Source organism: Buteo buteo, chromosome 5 (genome assembly GCF_964188355.1).
Source record: "Buteo buteo chromosome 5, bButBut1.hap1.1, whole genome shotgun sequence".
Lineage (NCBI taxonomy): Eukaryota > Metazoa > Chordata > Aves > Accipitriformes > Accipitridae > Buteo > Buteo buteo.
The window spans coordinates 31,376,399-31,397,751 of NC_134175.1; the positions used below are offsets into that span (position 1 = coordinate 31,376,399).

The 21,353-nt window shown below is 42.3% G+C and overlaps 1 protein-coding gene across 1 annotated transcript; it reads right to left on the reverse strand.

Moving 5' to 3' along the window:
* Positions 1-3,638: 3,638 nt before the first annotated feature.
* Positions 3,639-20,503, reverse strand: GORASP2 (golgi reassembly stacking protein 2). Its single transcript, XM_075028468.1, has 10 exons — positions 20,335-20,503; positions 11,182-11,262; positions 10,207-10,410; positions 9,701-9,787; positions 9,093-9,223; positions 8,347-8,479; positions 8,097-8,220; positions 7,648-7,734; positions 5,474-5,569; positions 3,639-4,690 (listed from the first exon to the last, which is right to left on the reverse strand). The coding sequence occupies exons 1-10, from the start codon at positions 20,395-20,397 to the stop codon at positions 4,371-4,373; spliced, it is 1,326 nt and encodes a 441-aa protein (XP_074884569.1). The 5' UTR covers positions 20,398-20,503; the 3' UTR covers positions 3,639-4,370.
* Positions 20,504-21,353: the final 850 nt, after the last annotated feature.

Sequence of the window (21,353 nt, forward strand, 5' to 3'; positions counted from 1 at the left end):
CCCTTCTCAGCTAGAGCAGGTCTCCACATGCCAGGTCTGTGGCCTTTGAACTCAGTAAGTCTTGATGCGGTTTTGCATGCCAAGTATGTCATAGCACAAAACCAGCACTTTGGTACTAACTTGCAACTGAAATAACGTGCAAAGGCTGTTCCTAAGAAACACCAGTCATCCACCCAAGTGAAACTCTGATTTGCTAGCTGCACCCTGGCAACATAATGTATTCACAAGGCCTAAGGATAAACACGAATTGAGGCTTCTGGAAAAGGATGTATTTGTTCCTTGCTCAGCTTACTAGCGCTCTAGCCACCATCTGCAAATCTCTTAAATACTCTGTAAAACGGCAGATTACTATGCTTTAACTCTTTCGTCAGGGCTGCGTGGCAGAATTGTTGGAGGTTCACCTGAGCTAAATGAAGTTTTCTGTTTGACTGGGGCAGAGGGTTGTTTGGTTTTGTTTTTTTGACATTGGTTCTTGCACCTTAAGTATTTCACTTGAAAACTGTGCTAGAGCAGGTGTTTGCTCCCCATTATACCACAGCTAAAAAAAGTTTCTACTACAGATGTTATAGGCAAATCAGTTCAAAGATTTTTGCTTTCTGAGCTGAAGTTACTACTAGAAGGCGTAGCACAGTGCAAGACACTGTGTGATGGGCTGTGCAAATATGTATTAAGCCATTGGCACTACCATGAAGAATGTAGAGCAGGACTACAAAATGTGAATTAGTTATGAACTACAAACACAAATGAAGAAACGCTTCTGCAGTCTGATTCTTGCCTACCATTACAGGATTTAAATCTAAAATGAGACAGATTCTAGGTGTCTACATCCAAGTGATGAACCAAAGAATCTGAGCTTGGTGCCAGTGGGGCCTCCATGGTAGGGAGCAATTGTGAACACATTTATTTGACTAGTACAGACAAAGTCTGTGTATAATTGAGGAAGACAAGGCACCATGATCAAACATCACTGATCCTTATCCTGCCTTCTTCAACTTAATTCCATAATCAGCACGTACATCACTGAGAGGTTGGAAATATTACCCAGGCCTCTCCTTCAGCATTACAGTATCTCAAACGAGTCCCTGCCTGTAAGGATCTGCTTCAAGGATTCTTCAAAACAAACTTTCACCCTGCCCCGTGGTTAGCTTGGCTTAAGTCAGCAAACTGCCAGCAAAATTCTGGAATTTAGAAATAGCTTAAGCTCAGCCCATTTCTGCCTTCAGATCAGTTGGTTTTACAGTTATCTGCGATTCCTTAAAGTACTATCATTCAGCATCCAGCTGGCATCCATTTGACTACAGTTGCTGCTGGGGGGAGGTGGGAACCAACCAACCACCCTCATCGCTGAGCCTAATCCTGTAAATTCAGCAAAAAGAAACTATTGCACGCCATCTCGTGGCCCTGCACCGCTATTTCCCGGGAACAAATGGAGCTCCGATTGCGACAAGGAGGTTTAACGTTGAACGGGATTGAATTAAAAGATGGCTGTCAGGGTCTCAGAAACAGCCCACTATATGACCCCACCAAAGCTATGAAACCATTAAGGCTTTGTCCACACTCCTGGCTTGACCTTCCAGCCTGAGCAGCTGTTTCCTGGAGCAGCAGCAGAGCCTCAAGCTGCAAAATGCACCTCTTCAGCGTGTGCTCACAGTTTCTCAAGCAGAGCTGTAAAGACGGCCTTGCACTCACAACAAACATACGTACCACTGAACACCACTGCCCCTAGAGCAGCCTTTGGTGGAGCAGGAAATTACCTTATTAACTTTACAGTATGTCACACATGTTAATTGTTCTTAATTATATGCAAGGCTGGGGATGTTCATGGTACATCTGTCTTCTTGTCTGCTGTCAGTACTTGTTAAAGAACTCCATGTGTCAATGTTTTAAATAAAGGTAGTTTGCCTATTTGTAACTGTTCATTAACAGCTGAATACATGAACTTACGGAGACAAGGTTACATTGGCTGTCACTCCCTTGGTGTATCTTAAGTCCTTATCCCTCATTACTTTCTTTTTTGTGGAAAAAGAAGTCATTAAGACACCCTTGCCAGAAGTGATTAACGTATGTTTTCATTAAATCTAGTTGAGGGAATTAAAAAACAGGGACAGAGTGCAATAACATGACTTCAAGGTCCTTGCTTCTATTTTAAGTGGTAAAGTTTTTGACTTCTCAATGTTTATGACTTTTTAGCTGAGAGATTACCCCTTAAAATCTGCACCACTGAATCATTTCCAAATTTGAATTCATGTTATCTTTAGCTGAATTGCTGGTGGTTACACTTAAACACTGCCTTACTTCCGCTGCTCTCATACCTATCAAAAAGCTGGAGCTATAAAGTCAGCAACAAGGGACCTTAAAATAGCTAATAGAAGTGCATGACTTCAGACTGAGCATCTTATTTTGTCTGCTACTAGAGACAACCGCACAACACCTACAGAAGTTTGCAGCTTGCTGTTGGAAAGCACAGAAACATGCCAGCTAACTTCAGATGTTACTCCAAAGGACACTATGCCATACTGTAAGAACAAAAAAAACTACCCAAGGATTCTAGTTCAAGGCATCTCATTACAATCAGCAATTGCTCTAAATTTGGTATGTGACAATACTTCTATTTCTACTGTTCTTGGGTTAGAAAAGGAAAACAATAATGATGAGGACTCTAGCTGTGGAAGCATGTAAGGAAGTTACAGGAAAGACTTAGACCTGTAAGGCTTTATGAAGCTCAATACTAACATACTTTCTCTGTATACAGCAAAGAAAAGAGGGAACATCCTTCTTCTCATGCCAAGGTTTAATTCTGAGGTATGTGACACTGCATTTACAAAGGTAAATAAAAAATACATTCTGAGAAACAGTGAGCCCCCTACTTAACAAGGCAGAGGGATTTCACACTCCAAGCAGCTGAGAAAAGAAACTGCTCAGCATGGAAAAAAAAAAGTATTTGGGGTCTGTCTTTGACACAGGCTTTTGACACAACAGGTGATAAGGAAATGTGCAGTAGTGGAGGAGAAAAAAGACTGAAGTGATAAAGATGAAACAGGACAACAGGAACTAGATAAGGCTTCCACTTGAACTAATTCTTTTATGATCAGCAGTTAGATGCAACTACTATTCCAAACAGTCATCAGGCACACCACATTGCCAAAAAGGATTATGTAGCTGTTGAGACAGGCTTTGACTCAAGCCTGCTGATGATATGGCTAAAGTTTGCATATGCTTGTAGCAAACACATATAAATGAAATCCCAGTGGTATAGAAGGACTGGAATAGTACAGAAGAGTCTTCCACGTCAACTGTACCTCATACCAGGAGCAAAGGCTATCACCTGGAGTACAGCGCACAAAGCAGTTTATACAAGTGTATAATCTACAGTTAATCTACAATTTTCACCCTGAACGTCAATTTAAAAAGCCAAGTATGAATCATATCCAGGCAGATTTTATGACTCATTGCTGCAACAGATCTAACCGCTAGTGCTGATCCTGCCTGCCATTAAGAACTCTGGCATTCCCTCTTGGATCCATTCCTCTGGAGGGGAGCCCTTTCACGGATCTGTGCTAGAGAGAGATGAGCTAAAAACAGTTAAATGAGAATTTAAGCATTAAACAAGTAAATGTGCTATTTTGTCACACAAATGATAAAATTCCAGGAATTTATTGCTGTATGTATGCTTAATCCATTAATTTGTCTTACAGTAGTCATGAAGTGCCAAATTGTGTGCTACATTTAACATTTCCTGTATTCCCTTCCAAATGCCATTTTACAGTGGGCGTATGAAACAACGCAGCAGCAGTTACAAAACATGGCTTGAGCATCTCTCAAGAGCTTAAAAATAAAGATTTGTGTACAAGCTGAATAACGAGATGTCAGTTAACAGGTCACTCAGCAACTTTAATAGAAATATCCTTAGGTGGAAGTTTTGCAGTGTTAAAATTTACAACTCAGACTAAACATTCTCATCCCCACTGTAGTAACAAGATACTTGCAAAGAACAAGAACTATGGTACGTAAATGTCACACGCAAGAACCGCTTCATTTCTATCAGAAGCAAAAATTGCTAATTATAAGCAAGGACAGGCCTAGCAGGCTAAGGCTGTCAGCCTATATCAAAAACATGTATCTCCGAGTTTGGCAGTGGAATTCTATTTACCGCCTTGACTTTTTTTTTTTTTTGGTTACATACAAGTACTCTTTCTCCCCTCCCACCACACACACTTTATAAACCCCTTTTTATTTTTATTATACCTCCATATTATTTACAGGACTCCTAAAGATTAAGTACAAACTAGTATGAAATTAATGATAGCTTGCTCTTCAAATATGTATCCCATGGCTAAATAAATACCAAGCCAATCCAGAGTGATCTGGAGTTACGATTCAGAAGCTTGTGTATCTGTGACTCCAGATGTTTTCTCATTAACTGTAGAGGATTCACTTGATCTGTCAACAATAGTTGCCTTAGAAGTTGGGGTAGCACTATCCAAGGTGAGCGTAGAGGTCTGTTCTACATTTACAGTAGTGCCAGGGTTGACGGAAAAGCTTCCAGCTTGAGTAATGGAGGGAAGCAAATCTGTAGGCACTGTAGATGCCTCTGTGACCAAAGGAAGCAGAGGAACACATTTGGGTGGCATTGACAGAGGTGTTATTCCCATTAGATTCAGAGGTGGCAAGGAGGGAAGGGATGGCAAACCTAAGGAGAGAAAAAAAAAAAGGCAGTGGGCTGCTGCATACCACAGACAGATCTGGAGAGATTCTCTGGTGCTTAAAATTTTTTACCTTCTCTAATCTCCTATTTACTCTTGCAGAGGAGGAAGCTTTTTGAACTTAGTGTGAGCATGATATATGTGCAGCACTGACTTGGTAGGCTAGTTTCAAGCCTGACATTTTTCAGATTTCAGAACTGAAGAACCAGAATAAACTCAAGTTTGTTTCTACCTCCCCAGAGGACGAGGTATTTAATGCATTAATACTGACAATTAGATTTTTCTGGCATTCACTAACCTGCCAGAAACAAGAAGTTACCAAGAAACTTGTTCCATATAAGCTTCCAATTTCTTTTTGCTTGCTCCATGTGCACCTTCAGCAGTTTTGTTTTATTCAAAACCATAAATCTAGTATTAGTTTGTACTTTTGGCATTCAGTCAGGGTGCTTCGATCTCCTCATACAAGGAAACACCTCGTATTTTCTTCTACTGATAAAACTATATACTTTCATTCTTGGCACAATCTCTTTTGAGATCATATATCAGGTAATATAAGATGAAACAACTAAATACAGACACAGGTTTAGAATTAGTTTATCTAAAGACATATTCCCTGTCTATCTGATCTGGGCACTACCGTCAACTTCCACCTCAGGCAAACATTCAATTTATCCTCTTCAGCACTCCACCAGATGGCTCTAAATGAGAGTGTCAAGGATCGTCAAGGAGAGACCCACTATTACAGTGTTTCAGTTTGCAGAAGCACATACCAGGCTGCATGATTTCTGGAACAATGTGTGGTGCAGGTAAATTAAGTTTGGACAGATCAGTCAGGTTGGGAAGCCCTGCTGGTAATGGCATCAGACCTAAGAGAAGAGTGGAAAAGTTACAGCTGAAAACTTATATTTTCTTTTTTTTCCTAACTGATTCTGAGATCTTATTGACCATTTAAAGTTATTTTATATTGCTTTATATCTTGATTATCATTTTTACATATAAGAATGCAAATTCACCTGAGTTTCAGCTTCTAAGTTGCACAGTAAAGACAGATACCTATAGCAGGAAGCCTGGACTAGCAAATACATAATCACAACTTTTCAGATTTTTCTGAGGAAAGCAGAATCTTATTTCAAGGATTTAGTAGGTTTGCATTCCAAGTTCAGCTTTTAACAAAGGCAGTTATTTCACCACAGCACTGTACCAGATGCCCTCCATTGCTAATTTGAACGGCAGAAGATAGTAATAGGATGAAATACATAGTATTTCCATCTCTAATATTGATTACTCTATTATTAGTCTTTTCTATTTAGTTCATAACCAGAGTTAAACACAAAAATATATAGAAAAGGCAAGACAAAGTAACTTTCAAAGTCAGGAAGGACTGAAAATAGAAGAGAAGCATATGATGAACACAACACACATCCTTCCATCATTGTGTTTGCTATGGAACATGCTTCCGCTCCTGAATTTCCTGTCTTAGAAGACCTGCATTTCTGAGGCAAAGGCTCTATTCCTACTTTGTGTTTAGCTCACAGAAGGCTAATTCCGAAATAAACTATTGATACTACAGTAATAAGACAGAGAGGAGAAAAGTCTTAAAGCAAAGCCACAGTACACAGATTTTGATTAAAACCCAGTCATCTTTACCTACCTGTGAATTCATTAGCCACAAAGGCCGACATAATCTGACTCAAAGAGCTTTCAGCTCAGCTACAAGCAGCTTTGGTTTGAACTTTTTTTAAGATCTGAAAAAAGCTGAACTTTGCACAAATTCACTCAAATTTTAAACCTCCTGTATATTTAATACTTACAATTCCACTTGTATGGCCATGTAAATTGCAAGAAATATCCAATAGCTTTTAAAAAAGCAGTGATACTATTCAGAGAACAAGGTGAAAAGAAAATTCATATTTGCAGATTTTGGGTGGATAGGGGGCTGGGGAAGAGGAGGGCATTAACAGAAGCTGAACTTCTTAGTAGTTTGCTATTTTCTCTATGCAGTACAAGATTAAAGTTCTCTGCCCTTGTTTGCATGCACTTAGCTCTACTACACATTTTTCTATGACAGAGAGCATACCTCCAAGCATTACTTAAAATTTTTGGACACATCTTTATCTACTTGTCTCATAACATACAAAACATAAAATACAACTCCATCAGTGTTTTGGAATGCACGATCAAGTCCTGTACCAGTGCACCAACTACATGGCAAAATCCTACACAATTCTCATCTTACCCACTGTGAATAATTCTAATGCTTGAAATGTTCATTATTATCAGGAAATAACGCACACCACTTTGTAGACATATTCTTACTTTTGTTACACCAGTTTAAATTACTAAATAATTCAGAAACAGTAACTGCAACATACAGTTCTATATTGTTAGCCCTCTATTTATACTAGGAAGAATAATCAAGCTGAATATGAAAAAGGAGTTTCCTAAAAGGGAGGTTTTATGGGTGAAAGGAATGCAAAAAATAGGCAAGACATGCCTTCTCAGTGTTTTCTTCTGTCATGCTCTCTGAGTGCAAAGGACAAATCGGAAACTGTGAAGTTATTTGCAAAAGTATTTTGCAACATACAGTTTGTGACCTGTGGAAAGTAACAATATATCAACTCAAGAAATGTTGCAAATAGCAAAGCTAATATCTTCCTGAGAAATCCGGAATGCTGCATCTATGTACAGGGGGCCCTAAAAGGTAACTGATTATAAACTCTGTTGCCAATTCAGTCCTCTGTGCTGCAGACACGCTGTGCACACAATCTAAAACAAAAAATTCTTAAGGTTGAAGAGGTTGTATAGAGATCTTTAACACGAAATGTGTAAGTTCTATCAAGTTATACCCTCCTGCCCCCAAAAAGCAGTGGAAGAGACAGGTCTCTTCCCTTGCTCCCTTAAGATTTTTGTTTCAGAAATGTTTTAAGAAATTTTACCTACTGACCTGGTAATGTAGTTGCTGGGTTAACTGGTGGCACAGAGGTAAGGGACTGACTTACTTGTGGTGGTAATAATGGAACTGTTGGAACACCTGGTGGAGTATACAGGAAAACAACATTAATTTTAAGCATACAACACTTCAGCTCCCTTCCTCAAGGAGTACAAATAAATAATTTTTTACTGGAGAATTACTGTTTGCCTTAACCATAAAATGTTGATGAAGAAAAGTAGTATTCTAAATAATATGCATCGTATTTCTGATACACTTTGTTTGCGATTATTTTGTTAACAAGTAGGACACAATTACAGTACTCTAGCCTTTGTTGTTGGGAAAAGTTTGAGGAAGAGAAAATTTTGTTCTCTTCTGCCTTCTGTTAATTGATAGAAACATCTGTGGGTGCAAAAAAGTCAGAAAACCCATGCATTTCAAGAGTCACTTACTTCCATACTAACCTGTACTGAGAACATTACTGACAGTAGTTGAGGGAGAACTAATAGAAAGTCCTGAAAGACTCTGCTCAAGGCCTGCTGATCCAGGGGGTAATGTGGCTGGGGGGTTAACTGATGACAGCTGAACCTTATTGAAAGGAAAAAAAGAAAGTTACCTCATTAGGGTTCATTTCCACAAGAACTAACAGAAGCAGAAAAGCAATATAACATCATAATCCATTTCTACCAAGCCAAAGAAGTGACTACAACTTACCTCTGTGAAGCCATCTTTGAGGGGACTGAGAGATGCACTAGGCAGCTGTCCTGGGAGAGAAATTTTCTTTCCCTCTTCAAATGGGCGTGTAGGTATCCTATGCAAATATCCATAACCAATGCCACATCCTAGGCTTTTAAAATATGAACATTTAAAAGTCAGTGAAGTGACTTTATAACTACAAACTCCATAGCAAGCAATGCCTGAATGACTCAAGATGCCTACAAGTTTCAAGAAAAGTTCTGTACAGCTTCCCCCTCCCCCCCAAACGTTGCCTCATTTTCTATGGAGAAATAACCAATACGAGACAACTGAAAGGAAATTCTGTAGCTTTTAGCAATAAGCATTTAGCACAAAACAAACTTTATTGTTATTTAAACCAAGCAGCTCTATCAGGTATACAGCCTGGAATTCAGCTCATTTGTTACTTGCAGTCCTCTGTTCTGGCTTCTGTGCAATACTTAAAGAATATACTACAGCCTAATCACTATTTGAAGCCTAATGCAGAAAGCAACTGTTGCACTTTGTGCATTTTTGCACTAGCTAATGTACTGTGTAAAAACAGCCCCCCCCCCCCATAAGTAACTAAATCTGAATTTCAAGTAAATATGCTATTTATTAAAGCGGAAATGCCTTTGATATAACAACACTCTTTTCCTGTCTTTGTAGAAAAGTTAAGCAAGCAGCTTTTAGGCCAGTGCTGTAAGAAACTCAACCCATCACCCTGCATCATATTGTCTCCTTACCTGCCTTCTCCACCCCAGGCAGAATTTGGAGTAATCACCACCTCCCGACAATTATCTGTGTCTGTGTTGTACACATAAAGTTTTAATGGCTTTGCTTCATGCGTTTCAATAAGGGAAAAGAGATCTTCAGACTGCAAAAGGATAAAAACGAGTAAGGGCTTTCTTGTCCTTATTTTGTCATTTGACATTAGAATGATCATCTTCCTAGTCCTAACTTTCTGTAACAGAACCTGGTAACAGCTACACATTGCAGTTGTTGCAGTGCTGCTGTTTTATCACAAGGTCAACTTTAAAACGTCCTTTGCTAGCGCAACTAAGACAACATGTGGCATAACCCAGATTTCAAATCTGCTATTTGAAATATCAGAATACAAAAAATGTTTCTATCTGGCTTCATGAAGATATTTAAGAGCAGTTTTTATTTCCAGAATTGCATTTAAGCGCAAAGAAGAGGCACCATGCCAGAGCAACTTCCTCTTTGCATTAATTACTTCCATTAGCACTGAACAGAGACACAGAACTGGGGAGGTTTCAAACTGCCCTGGTATAATTTTTTTTCGTTTTGAAAAAAAAAAAAAAAAATCAGAATCTTATTTCTATATACTTACCTCATTCATGACAGTATCTGCTCCAATGATATAGTCACTATGAGGTCTAAGTCCAGCTAATGCAGCAGGAGAATTTGGTTCCACTTCCTAGTTTTAAGATGGAAAGTTACAAAACACTGCATAACTGTCAGCATGTAGCATAACAGTTAGGTGTGCATTTCACACAAGTTTTGAGTCAGACAGACAAACCGGTCAAGTTTCAACACAATTAGTAGAATAGTCACTGAACTAGTGAAACAGTGGCTAGATGACAGTCTCTTTTGATACAGTTACAAGGAGCTCCGAGTATTGAACAAAACCACCAATTTAAATACAAGATTTGATAATACACTCACAGACATACAGTTCTAGCTCAAAAGTCTTTCCAAACCCCAAATCAATGAAGAGAAAACAGACCAATTTGATCTCATGGCTTGTACACCCCCTTGCAAGTTACTTTTCAGTAAAAAGATAAAAAGTTTAACAGTAAGCAACAGTAAGAAAAAAACTTGGAAGTCCGTACATACCAAAACATGCCATACATTTTCATTGGCCCCATCAAAGCTGCAGAAACGAATGCTCACGCCCAGCAGGCCCTGCCCACCCCACATGTTGCTGGGTGTCACTGACGTTTCTCTCAGTTCCAGTGTTTTGCTACTGTACACTAGCATTTTTACAGGTTTTTCAACGTTTGCTTTCAACAGGTCCTTGAGAGTATCATTGTCTTTATTCTGCAAATGTTCAAAGAGCTTGGTTTAGTGTTTAACACAGCAGACATCCAGTTCCATAGCACCCCTTTTGTATTTCACAGGTCCTATAAACACTGTGCATTATCAGAATACGTATCTACAGCTATTTTATAACAAGCTTCCAGTCCCTTCACAATTCTAGAATACAACTCTGGTGAAAACCTGGGATTTCACAGTAACAGGTCATGCTTTCCAAACATGAAAGAAAGCACTTTAATTAAACCTGTGATACGATGCACCTTGCAGCTTTTCAGAGGTTTTCTTGAATCCAGCCATACTGGTGGAAGAGCTTACCCACAGCTATGACGGCTTGTTGTCTCACTACAGCTCTGCTTGAAAATTTTCTCCCACTATTCCTGCCCAGCTAACAGCTTTGACAACAGCTCTTTCAATCAACCTGTTTTGACTGAAATGAGTTTGCAAGTTCTCACACAAGCAGTTTTACAGACAGGACTAGAGGGGTACTAACACAAGCAGCTAGTGATGGATCAGTAGGTAATACTATCTTCTGCTGGCGCGACATCTGCAGAAAGCATGTCTGTCTGCATCCTTATTCTCCAGCTAAATTTTTGATGGAATTATAACTACAGGGTGAAGGAAATTAATTTCTGATGCAGTTAGGCCTTCTCATGTTAAATTAAGGAGAAATGTTTTATATACATTTAAATAAAACAAATGTATTGGTTTACCTGTAAAAATAAGATTCTCAATACGTTGTTTATATTCAGAGTTATAAAATAGCAATACACTTACCAATCTTGAACCATTAATGGACACAATAAAATCAAAAAATGGCTCCAATCCAGCTCTATGCCCCGGTGAGTTTTCTTGTACCTAACAAAGTTAAACAAGAATTTAGCAAAAGTGTACCAATGCCGATTCATAGATTAGAATTATCTTTCTACTTGTGCAAGCCGTAGTTCTAGAAGCTACTGATGTTCATATGTATGATTTTAAAATGTTCGAATATAATCTTTTGGAGAAAAAAAAAAAATCTCCCTTTTAAAAAAAAGAAACATTTAAAAATAATCAGTAATTTACAAATTATTGAGGAATGACACAGTAGCCACTCCCTGGGACAAGCACTGCTTAATAGCTGCAGCAGATAAATTGTACGTATTTCAATAAAGGAGATTATGGTCAAAGAATGCGCTTAATGAATTCTGAAAAAGTTGGTTAAAAAGCAGTATCCTTCCACAGAAGTACCAACGCTGGATGTGAGGAAAAGGAGAGTCACGCCTGTGTACGCACAAGTTGTTATCTCATGATTAAACATCACCTGTTGACATTCTTGAGACAGAGGGCATCTGTACAACAAATGATTCATTAACATACCAACAAGCTGCAAGAAAATGGACCCGTGCAATTCTGCAGTCACGGCAGCTCAAATAATTCAACCACTTCCCTAGGACAAGGCCTAAGTACTGTATACACGTTGCTCCCAGAAGCTTAAAGTATGCTTCTAATTCCAAATAGAGTAACTGAGAGACATTTTGCCAGTGTTATTTTTTCACTGCATTACATGCATTGCTGATAGACAAAAGTGACTCCAATATGGCTATCAGATTTTTCCTACAGCCTTTGCAGTAAAGACTATCTTTCTTTATTTGCAAGCTGATTCATTTTACCCACTGTTTTTTTCTTTTATGTGCTACATTCATCCTCCAAAAAGATCTTAAAAGTGTTACCCTTTACAGTGTGGTTTCTTACATGTTATTCCATCTGACAGAACTGGTACAAATCTGCCAATTTGTTCAATACCAGTCTGATTCGCAGGAACTGAGTTTTCTTAATATGACTCATCTAGGACAAAATATTCTAATATGGAAAAAAAAAAAGCTTGATTACTACTAAAACCATCCTCTTAGAGTCTATTTACCTGTGCCCAACATATTCACAAAATCAGAGCTTGGAAAAAAACTCAGATTACTTGTGGGTAGCTTTCTGTAACAGATGCCAGAAACTTAGAACATTAGTGTCACATAACCTAAACATTCATTAAAGAAAAAATAACCTGGAATCAGTAGTTCCAGAGCCACATCACACACACTGATTGCTGTCCAAGATTTGTAAAGCAGCAAAAAAGCATGAAACAGACATTATCCCACAGTAATAAAAATCACTGAGGCAGCAATAACATCACCAAACCCCACATTTATAATTTCTAACTAGAACTGGAAGTGCATTTGCAGAAGCACCTCTTCAAGATGCCTGCATGCTCCTTGGAAATAATTTCCTACAACTGAGGGTATTGTCTCTTTCCGTCAAGTATTAACTGTACAGAACCACAGCTCTCAATCACTGAGCTAACCTGCAGTCCCACTAACTAGATCCAAACTACTGCCTCCGCATTACTTAATCTGTCAGTTCAAGATGCCTCTCACCAAGAATAACTAGAGATCAGATAGCAACTTGTGGCAGGTAAACAGGTAAAAGTACAAGCTAAGCCCCATGTAGCAGGCCCTCCAACACTAGCTGCATAGAAACTCCTGGGCATACTGTGGATGTTGCTTTGACATTAGTAGACTGTCCCTAGAGCTAATTTTTAACTTTAGATACTAAAACTTTCAATAAGGTAGAGCTACCTCAGAACAGCTTCCACAAACAGAAATTTTTAGCTTACGAGAAAAGCCACAGAGAGGCTGAAATACACTACATGAATTATTCTTCTCAAATGTAGAAAGCATTTACTTATTACGTTGTGTACTCAAGGCCTTCCTGCCAAGGAAAGGTTAAACGAACAGTTTCATGAAAACAGAATTAAAGAACTCTGATCTCCTATGGACACGCTCCATAATGGCATTCTTGGGCTTGAAGTTTCTCTTGTAATTAAGTAATTCAAAACATCCTCTCCTCTGACATGTTTTTTCTAACAGCAAACATAGGATGAGCTTGTGCTGTTTGTTGCTCTTCCCTCAGTTTAGGGGCGTGACATGAAAATATTTTAATAGCCTCTCTCTTTCTCATTCTACCACCCATTGCATTGTATGTGACATATAAGAACTTACATTTTGTGTTTTTAATGAGCCTGACACAAAGGCTTTATACCAAAGTGAAATCAGCAGATGGTTTCAGAAGTTATTAGGAAAACAAGAATTTTAAAGACAGAACATGTCTTTCTAAACCTCATATTCAAAAATCAATAATCCCAGCAAACTGATACGTTTATTCAGATAACACATCAGATTGTTAGGACTGGATACATGTCTCTTGGCCTTGAAATTCTGAAAAGCCAGAGTTCATTCAGCCAGTAAGACAGCTGCAAAAGCAGCCCTGACATGGTCCACTGTTTATTCAGAGATTTCCATTTCCAAATGAACTTCTTAAAAAAAACCCAAACAACAAAATCCCTACACTCTGATACAATATCCCTCCCTTACAACCTTCAATAGATTACATCCTGAACACTGAACCAACAGTGACCAGTATTCAATAAGGTAATCTTTTAAAACGAGAAGGAGCACCTACAATAAATGAGAATTACATATGTTCAGCATCCATCAATGTCAAGCTTGCTGACACCTGGGATGTATAGATAGATTTGGTATTCTAAGTAAATTATTTATAGTCTGCCCCAAACTGATGAAGGGACTGCACCAAGTTCCAAACAATTAGTTTGCAGAAAGCATCTTCAGATGTTGTACACCCTCCCCAAATCCATCACAATCCTGAACATCTCTGCATGGTTTGTTTCTAAGTGGGCATGTAAAAACTACCAGGAAGCTGTAGCTAAAAGAAATCAAGCTCTTAACAGTTGCATCAATCATATACACACCTCAGAAGCATGTAGTTGCATCCCTTCTTTCATCACATTTCCTCATGCTGCCACGCACAGGTTCAGTCACAAAAAGTTTCCTATTTCCCTAGCTTGTTTGGGCCAACATCACTGATGCAAAAGCATTTTTATGCCTGGTGGTCCCAGAAATGCAAAACAGAAATTCAAAGTTCATTCCACATGAGAAGTCTCCTCCTTAAAGAAGTGACATACTCAGCCCTGCACAACAATCACACCGACCCCATACAGTTTTTATGTCACATCACCTTATTTTCAGCCGGCTACCTGCACAATTCATCACCCCCATGCAGTGCCAAATGCACAGCACAGCTCTCTGCCCAAAGCTCTGTGGCTGTGGTTCTCTTCCAGGAACTACAGCAACAAAGGATAACCAGGGATCTTAGAAAATACAAGGGCACAAAAACCTTCTTATTAATGATGGAAATAAAGATTCTATGTATACATACATAAACTCTAGGCCTCCTAAGCAATCTGGCTTTGTGCAGCTTTGCTGTATGCCCCAAGTAGGTATTCAGTAACTTGCCTTTGTAACTGAATAAGGACTGAGAAATAATCAACTAACACCATTTACAACAGATGCCACTGCAGGTGAGATACCATCCATGGCAGCTTGGGAAGCCTAATTTTCTCAAAGCCAGCTGTTATTTCAGACATCTAAGTTACAGACACCTGTGGGTAAATGCCATGACTTTCTAACAGTAGAGGAAAACAGTGGAACAGACTACCCGGAGAAGCTGTGGAACTGCCACCACCAGCACTTTTTAAGGGCAAGTGAAGAAAACCTCCATCGAGAATGCTGAATGTCAGAAGGCAGAAAAGGGCTGTATGAGTCTTTCAGCCTCATAAAATGCTGCAGGACTTCAGTTTCTCACCAAGACGACAGCAGGGCTGCTGAGCACATAGATTACACACTAATTATTTCACTTTTAATTCACTGTCAAGAATTAAACAGGGAAAGGGTTTCAAGGTCAAGACACTAATTTTAATCTGCATTACTAAAAAGACTTATTTTTTGGTAAATACATAAAGTTTCTCTTTGCTGAACACCCTTCCCAACACTATGACTCTATGCCTACACAGTATATATTGTACATTACACGTTATAATAAGGCCTCTCAGCAAAACAGTGGTCACAAATTTAAGCCCCGAGTGAGTAGTGCTACTGTAAATGGAATTAGGCATGGAAACCCTGATTTTCAGAGGCAGATGAAGGCTCTCACCACTTTTGAAAGTCAGATAACTTATACTAGTGTTCACTTAAAACTTTCAGAAGCTTAGCTTCAAGCACTAAATACACAACTTCCAAGGAGCAGAAACCCTGAAGTTTCTTTTTTTCCACCCAAGAAATGCTTCCTAATATTTACTTTATTACCAACAAAATGCTGAAAGAAGTTTTTTTGTAATTCTTCCACCCATTCTGTAACTAGTAATAAAATTTCATTATGTATCGTGTATAAGCAATTCCTGTTAGGTCTGACAGAATCTATTTTATTTCTGTCAGCTACTTTAACACATTACATGGTATAACTGTATTGAATTTCCTTAAGAAACACCCAGTTTTCAAGAGAAAAAGCTTTATAAGCTTTTCGTAAGAAAATAGATTCCCTATACGTAGCATCAAATTGTATTTTAGCACAGAGAATTTAACTTGAGCTTTTAAAATGTGAGCCTCCCTTAAAAAATAAGTCATCTCTTTATGGCAACATGTTTCTATCTCTACTACAACAAACCGAACCACTCATGTAAAAGTTAGAAATCTAAACTTTGGGCACTGCTGTTCAGTATCTTTTAGGTAGACCAGCACATAACACAGTAGCATACAAATCTCTCACCAGTAAAAATTCTTACATAGACTTGTTTATTGGAAGAGACCTTTAAGATCATCACGTCCAGCCATTAACTTAGCACTGCCAAGTCCACCACTAAACCATGTCCCTAAGCACCACATCTACACGTCTTTTCAATACCTTCAGGGATGGTGACTCCACCACTTCCCCGGGCAGCCTGTTCCAGTGCTTGACAACCCTTTCGGTGAAGAAATTTTTCCTAATATCCAATCTAAACCTCCCCTGGCACGAGTTGAGGCCGTTTCCTCTCATCCTATCACTAGTTACTTGACAGAAGAGACCAGCACCCACCTCACTACAACCTCCTTTCAGGTAGTTGCAGAGAGCTACAAGGTCTCCCCTCAGCCTCTTTTTCTGCAGACTAAAGAACCCCAGCTTCCTCAGCCGCTCCTCCTAAGACTTGTGCTCCAGGCCCCTCAGCAACTTGGTTGCCCTTCTCTGGGCACGCTCCAGCACCTCAATGTCTTTCCTGTAGCGAGAGGCCCAAAACTGAACACAGCACTCGAGGTGTGGCCTCACCAGTGCCCAGTACAGGGGGACGATCACTGCCCTGCTCCTGCTGGCCACACTATTTCTGACACAGGCCAGGATGCCGTTGGCCTTCTTGGCCACCTGGGCACACTGCTGGCTCATATTCAGCCGGCTGTCAACCAGCACCCCCAGGTCCTTTTCTGCCAGGCAGCTTTCCAGCCACTCTTCCCCAAGCGCTGCATAGGGTTGTTGTGACATCATCTATCAGTTGAAGAAATTGTCAAGTCATTACAACGGCCTGGGCAAACTATAGCAGTTTCACATTGCTGAACAGGAGTTATTCAAAATCTTCCCTCATTCTGTTTTGAAGAGCAGAAACAAACGCATACTGAGCAATACACAGAGTCAGACAGTTGCTCTAATCAGCCATACAACTTATGTTAAAGGAAACTTATGGAGGAGAAAAAAACAAACAGTGGAGAAAATTCCTAGAGGTGAGCAGCACTGCATGCTACCAGCCTGGGAGGTACTAGTTAAAAGAAAGATTTATGAGCACATTACATGAATCAATAAATGGTAGTCTAATAGCAAAAGCGCATATGAGGAATAAAAATGTATTACAAATAATTGTTTCAAACAAATAACTGATTATTAGGTCTACCTACGAAGAGACTAGGGCAACAGAACAGTTTGTAATGTTCTCTCCCTCTTAAAAAAAAAAAAAAGGCTACATTTCAATGTCTAGAAACCCCAACAGCGCAACTCACAGCAACTTTTCCTGTCAAGTATGCACATGACAAAATCGCTTTCCTTCGACAGCGCTTCAGTCCTAGAGAGTTCCTATTTCCTGTTACAAGTGCACTGATAAAAAAAGCTCACAATGAAAGCGATATTGCACTGAACATTAGCAGGAGCAGCCAAAAAGAATTAAGTAATCTGCAAAAAATTGTGTCAGAAATTAATGATGGTATTATTCACTTGCTGTATGTATTTCTGCTCCTGTTTGAAGTGGACAGAGCAAGAGACTTGCTACCAGTTTTGTAGGGAGGCAGCATGTACAGTCTAAAGGCCTTGCTGTAAGAAACCTGGGACTTGCAACAGTCTCAGGTTGCTCATCCCTCTGGCAACTTGTACTTGGCTCCTAGTCATTCTGAACAACGTTACCTCATTTGTTTCATGGCCTCTTGACACATATTTTTCATTTATCTGCCCTACCCAAACAATTTCTTCCAATAATTGAAAAGATTTTCTGACATTTCTCTAGTTTTCCAACAACTAATGAAATCTTAAAAATGGCCACTATATACTGTTTACATAAGTTTGGCATTATCAAAGAAATCTGGCCTTATCTGAATTAGATCTGTAACACTGAAAGACTACTGCCATTTTCCTTTTACCATTCTTGTTTATCTGATTAAAATACTGACCTCAGAAAGAAAGTCTACTTGAGAATAAATTAGAAGAAAATGGCAGTATTGCCAAGTCCTACCAAAGGTCGGTCCTTGCAGACAGAGCATTTGTGCAGAGCTCCTCTAACAGTGTGAGCTGAACACACCTAACAAACTTACTACAGAATACCAACTGGAAAACTAAACTTGGAAGAACTATAGAGGAAAATTCTAGTCACTTCTATGCCACATGCATTTCAATATAAACATTCCAAATTATAACTGTGAAACTTCAGAATTTTTCTCTACTCTGAAGCTACACTCTGGACTACATATAAGCACAGGCCTAATTCCTGTTAAGACTGGGATCATGATGCAATTTAAGATGCCTGTCCACAACAACAACAACAAAATTGCTCATTATGTTGCACCATCTGAAGATATCAGCAAGAAGATAAGGCAGTGAAAAACAGAGACATCAGTCTGTTTAAGACAACAGGCAGGTCCTTTCCTGCATTTAATGTAAATACAGCTGTCCTCTCAGAAATCAACTTCTTTAAAGTGCACCTACCAATTACATTTACAAAGACTGGCAATCAAACACTGCCACTTCAAGTCACAGCAAAAAAATATTACAACCAAAAGGTGCCTAAATGAAAACAAAAGGTGCCAGATACAGGCAAGATTACAAGAAAAAACGAGTAGGTCATACTTCATAAAAGAGATGCATCTCAATTTACTGATGTGTTTTAATCAAACAGTATGAACTGATGAATCTGACAAAACTGATATTCTAACTGCAGAGTACTTACTGATTTTACAACCCTTAAGAGTAAAAAGGCCATTATATTTACGCTATAGTATGCTAAAACCAAACAAACAAAAAGTCTGCCACTTTTACCAAACTGCAGAAGTTTTTCTGTGGGGCGAAAGGAGAAGACAAAATGGATTATCATACATTAGTAACATTGGATTGTTATATATTAGTAACATTAAAAGGGAGAAACAAAGGCAAGTATGACTTTAACCTATATGTAAATTTTAAGAGATTAATATTTGGAGTTTATCAGAACGTCAATGTTTGCTTCTCAAAAGCATTACAGCAGTATTTTTTAACACCTGAAAGATAATCTCGGTTCTTTTTTTCACCATGGTATTCTACATATAGTTGTAGCTCACTGCTAGCAAGCTGGACCAAGTAAGGTAGTACTAATCCATGTGAGTGGAGATCTTGTGCTCTTTCACATGTCTAAAATGCAGGACTAGCTCTACGCAGAGACCTGACCTGAGAAGGTCCGATGCCAACAAAAACTAGCCCAGCACGGTGCCTACAGTAAGGGTACTCACGCTCTAGCTACAGTGGCAAAAGCGCTATGGTGTGGGCAAGGTTACTGGTAACTCTGGCAAAGTTACTGTATCGCCCATTGCATCGGATTTGAGGACACAACCCAGGTACCATTCCACTAGCTGAACGTGAAACACACGCTAAGGAAAGGACTTCCAAAAGGCTGCGCACAAGACCTCTAACGCAGCCTACCAAAATATTTTGTTGCACGCAAAACCAAAATTTTGCAGCCGCAGTGCAAACAAAAACTATGTAACTAAGAAAAAGAGCAGCACCACCTCCGCTATGAAGGCAGCTCCGGCAGGTGTGACGCCTGTCATTTAAATACCTTGATCTAACACCCCCGGAACTACTGTCGGGGGGCGAAGCAGCTGCAGATCAGATCACGATGCGACGACCGAGAGAAAGCCTGACGCGTTACCCGAGCCAGGCACCCGAAGGGCTGCGCCTCTCGGGCTGCCGGTGGAACGCGGGCGGGCTGGCGGGCTCGCAGCGTTTCCTAGAGGGGAGGCGGCCCTCGAAGGCTGCCCAAAAAGCGGCGTCGCCTCCCGCGCACCCTCCCTGCCGGCCTCTTTACAAACCGAAGCGCAGGCGGCGCAGCCCGACGGCGCGGTCCGGGCCGCCCGGATCTCTCTAGCAGCCGGGGCGAGGGCGGCTCGGAACCCGCCCGGGCTGCCGCCGCGGGCCGGGACAGGGCGCGGGCCGCGGCGGCGCGGAGCCGAGCCCTGCTGGCGGGACGCCCGGAGAGCCCCGCGCGGAGAGCGGCGCGGCAGCTCGCCTCCCCGCTCCACCGGGACCGGCAGCTGGCAGCGCCGACCCCGCCGCGGATCCCACCGCTGCCACGGGCCGCCGCGGAGGCCCGGCCACGGGGCGCCGGCAGGCCCGGTCGCCGCCGCCGCCGCCCAGGCGCCTCCCCGCCGAGCGGGGAGCGCGGCGGGGCCCGGGGAGCCCGTCGGGCCGCTCGAGCGCGGACCCGCGGAGGGAGAGGCCGCCGGGCCCACGGGCCGCCGCCGGCCTAACGGCCGCCGGGGCGTCCGCCCGCCTCCCCGCCGCCCTTACCCGCAGGACGTGGTAGCCCTCGGTACCCCCGCCGGGGATCTCGACGCTCTGCGAGGCGCCCATGGCTGGGGGCGGGCGGGCGGCGGCGGCGCTGCTCCCCGCACAAAGCCCCGCGCACCAGGGACGTGGCACTCCCTCCCGCCCGGCTCGGGGGGGGCGGGCGAAGGCCGCGCGCGGGGCATGCCGGGAGGCCGCGCCGCAGCGCCCCCTGCCGAGCAGCGCCCGCCGCCGGCAGGAGGCGGAGGCCGTACGGCGGCCGCCCCGGGACAGACCTGGCCCGCTCAGCTCCCGGGGAGGCGGAGGCGCTACGGTGGCCGCGATGGACCACGTCCCTCCCGCTCGTCTCTGGCGCGGCGGCGCCCCCTAGCGGCTGCCGGGCGCGGCGCGGCTGTGCCCGGTCGGACGGTAGGTCGGACCGGGCAGCTGAGGCACGTTAGCATTGATTGTACTGACGACGTTCAGCGAACGGGCGCACAGAGCGTGAAGGGGGCGAGCTGGGGCAGGTCCTACTTTGTGCTGGCTTCCCTGGTCCTACAGCTCCCGGGGGGGCCGCTCCGTGGGCTGCCCCGTGCCGTGCCCGCGGGGCAGAGCCGACCCGCTGCCCCCGCGCGGGGCAGAACCACCGGGGCCGCCGCGAAGCCCCCCGGTAGCCGCCGTGAAAGGGCGAACGCGTCGGCAGGGAAGAGAATTGGGTGGGCATCGCCGCCCCAGGCCAGCACCCTGCACGAGCCCGTGTGGGGGCACGCTCCCCCGCGGGCACCCACGGGGTAACGGGACACGCTCCCCCCGGCTCGTCTGCGCGGGGGCAGCCGCTAGCCGGTGAAATGCTCCAGGCGGCCCGCCCCGAAGTCCGGCGCCGAGCCGGCCCGGTGGCCCGCCGGGGAGCGTTATGAACCCGAGGCCCGGAGCAGCCCTTTCTCCCCGAGAGCGTCCCCTGCGCCTGGAAGGCCCCAGGTGAAGCTCCTACGCAGCCTGCCCACGCAAACCGGCGCCTCCCGGTTCCGGTAGGACGGACTTCC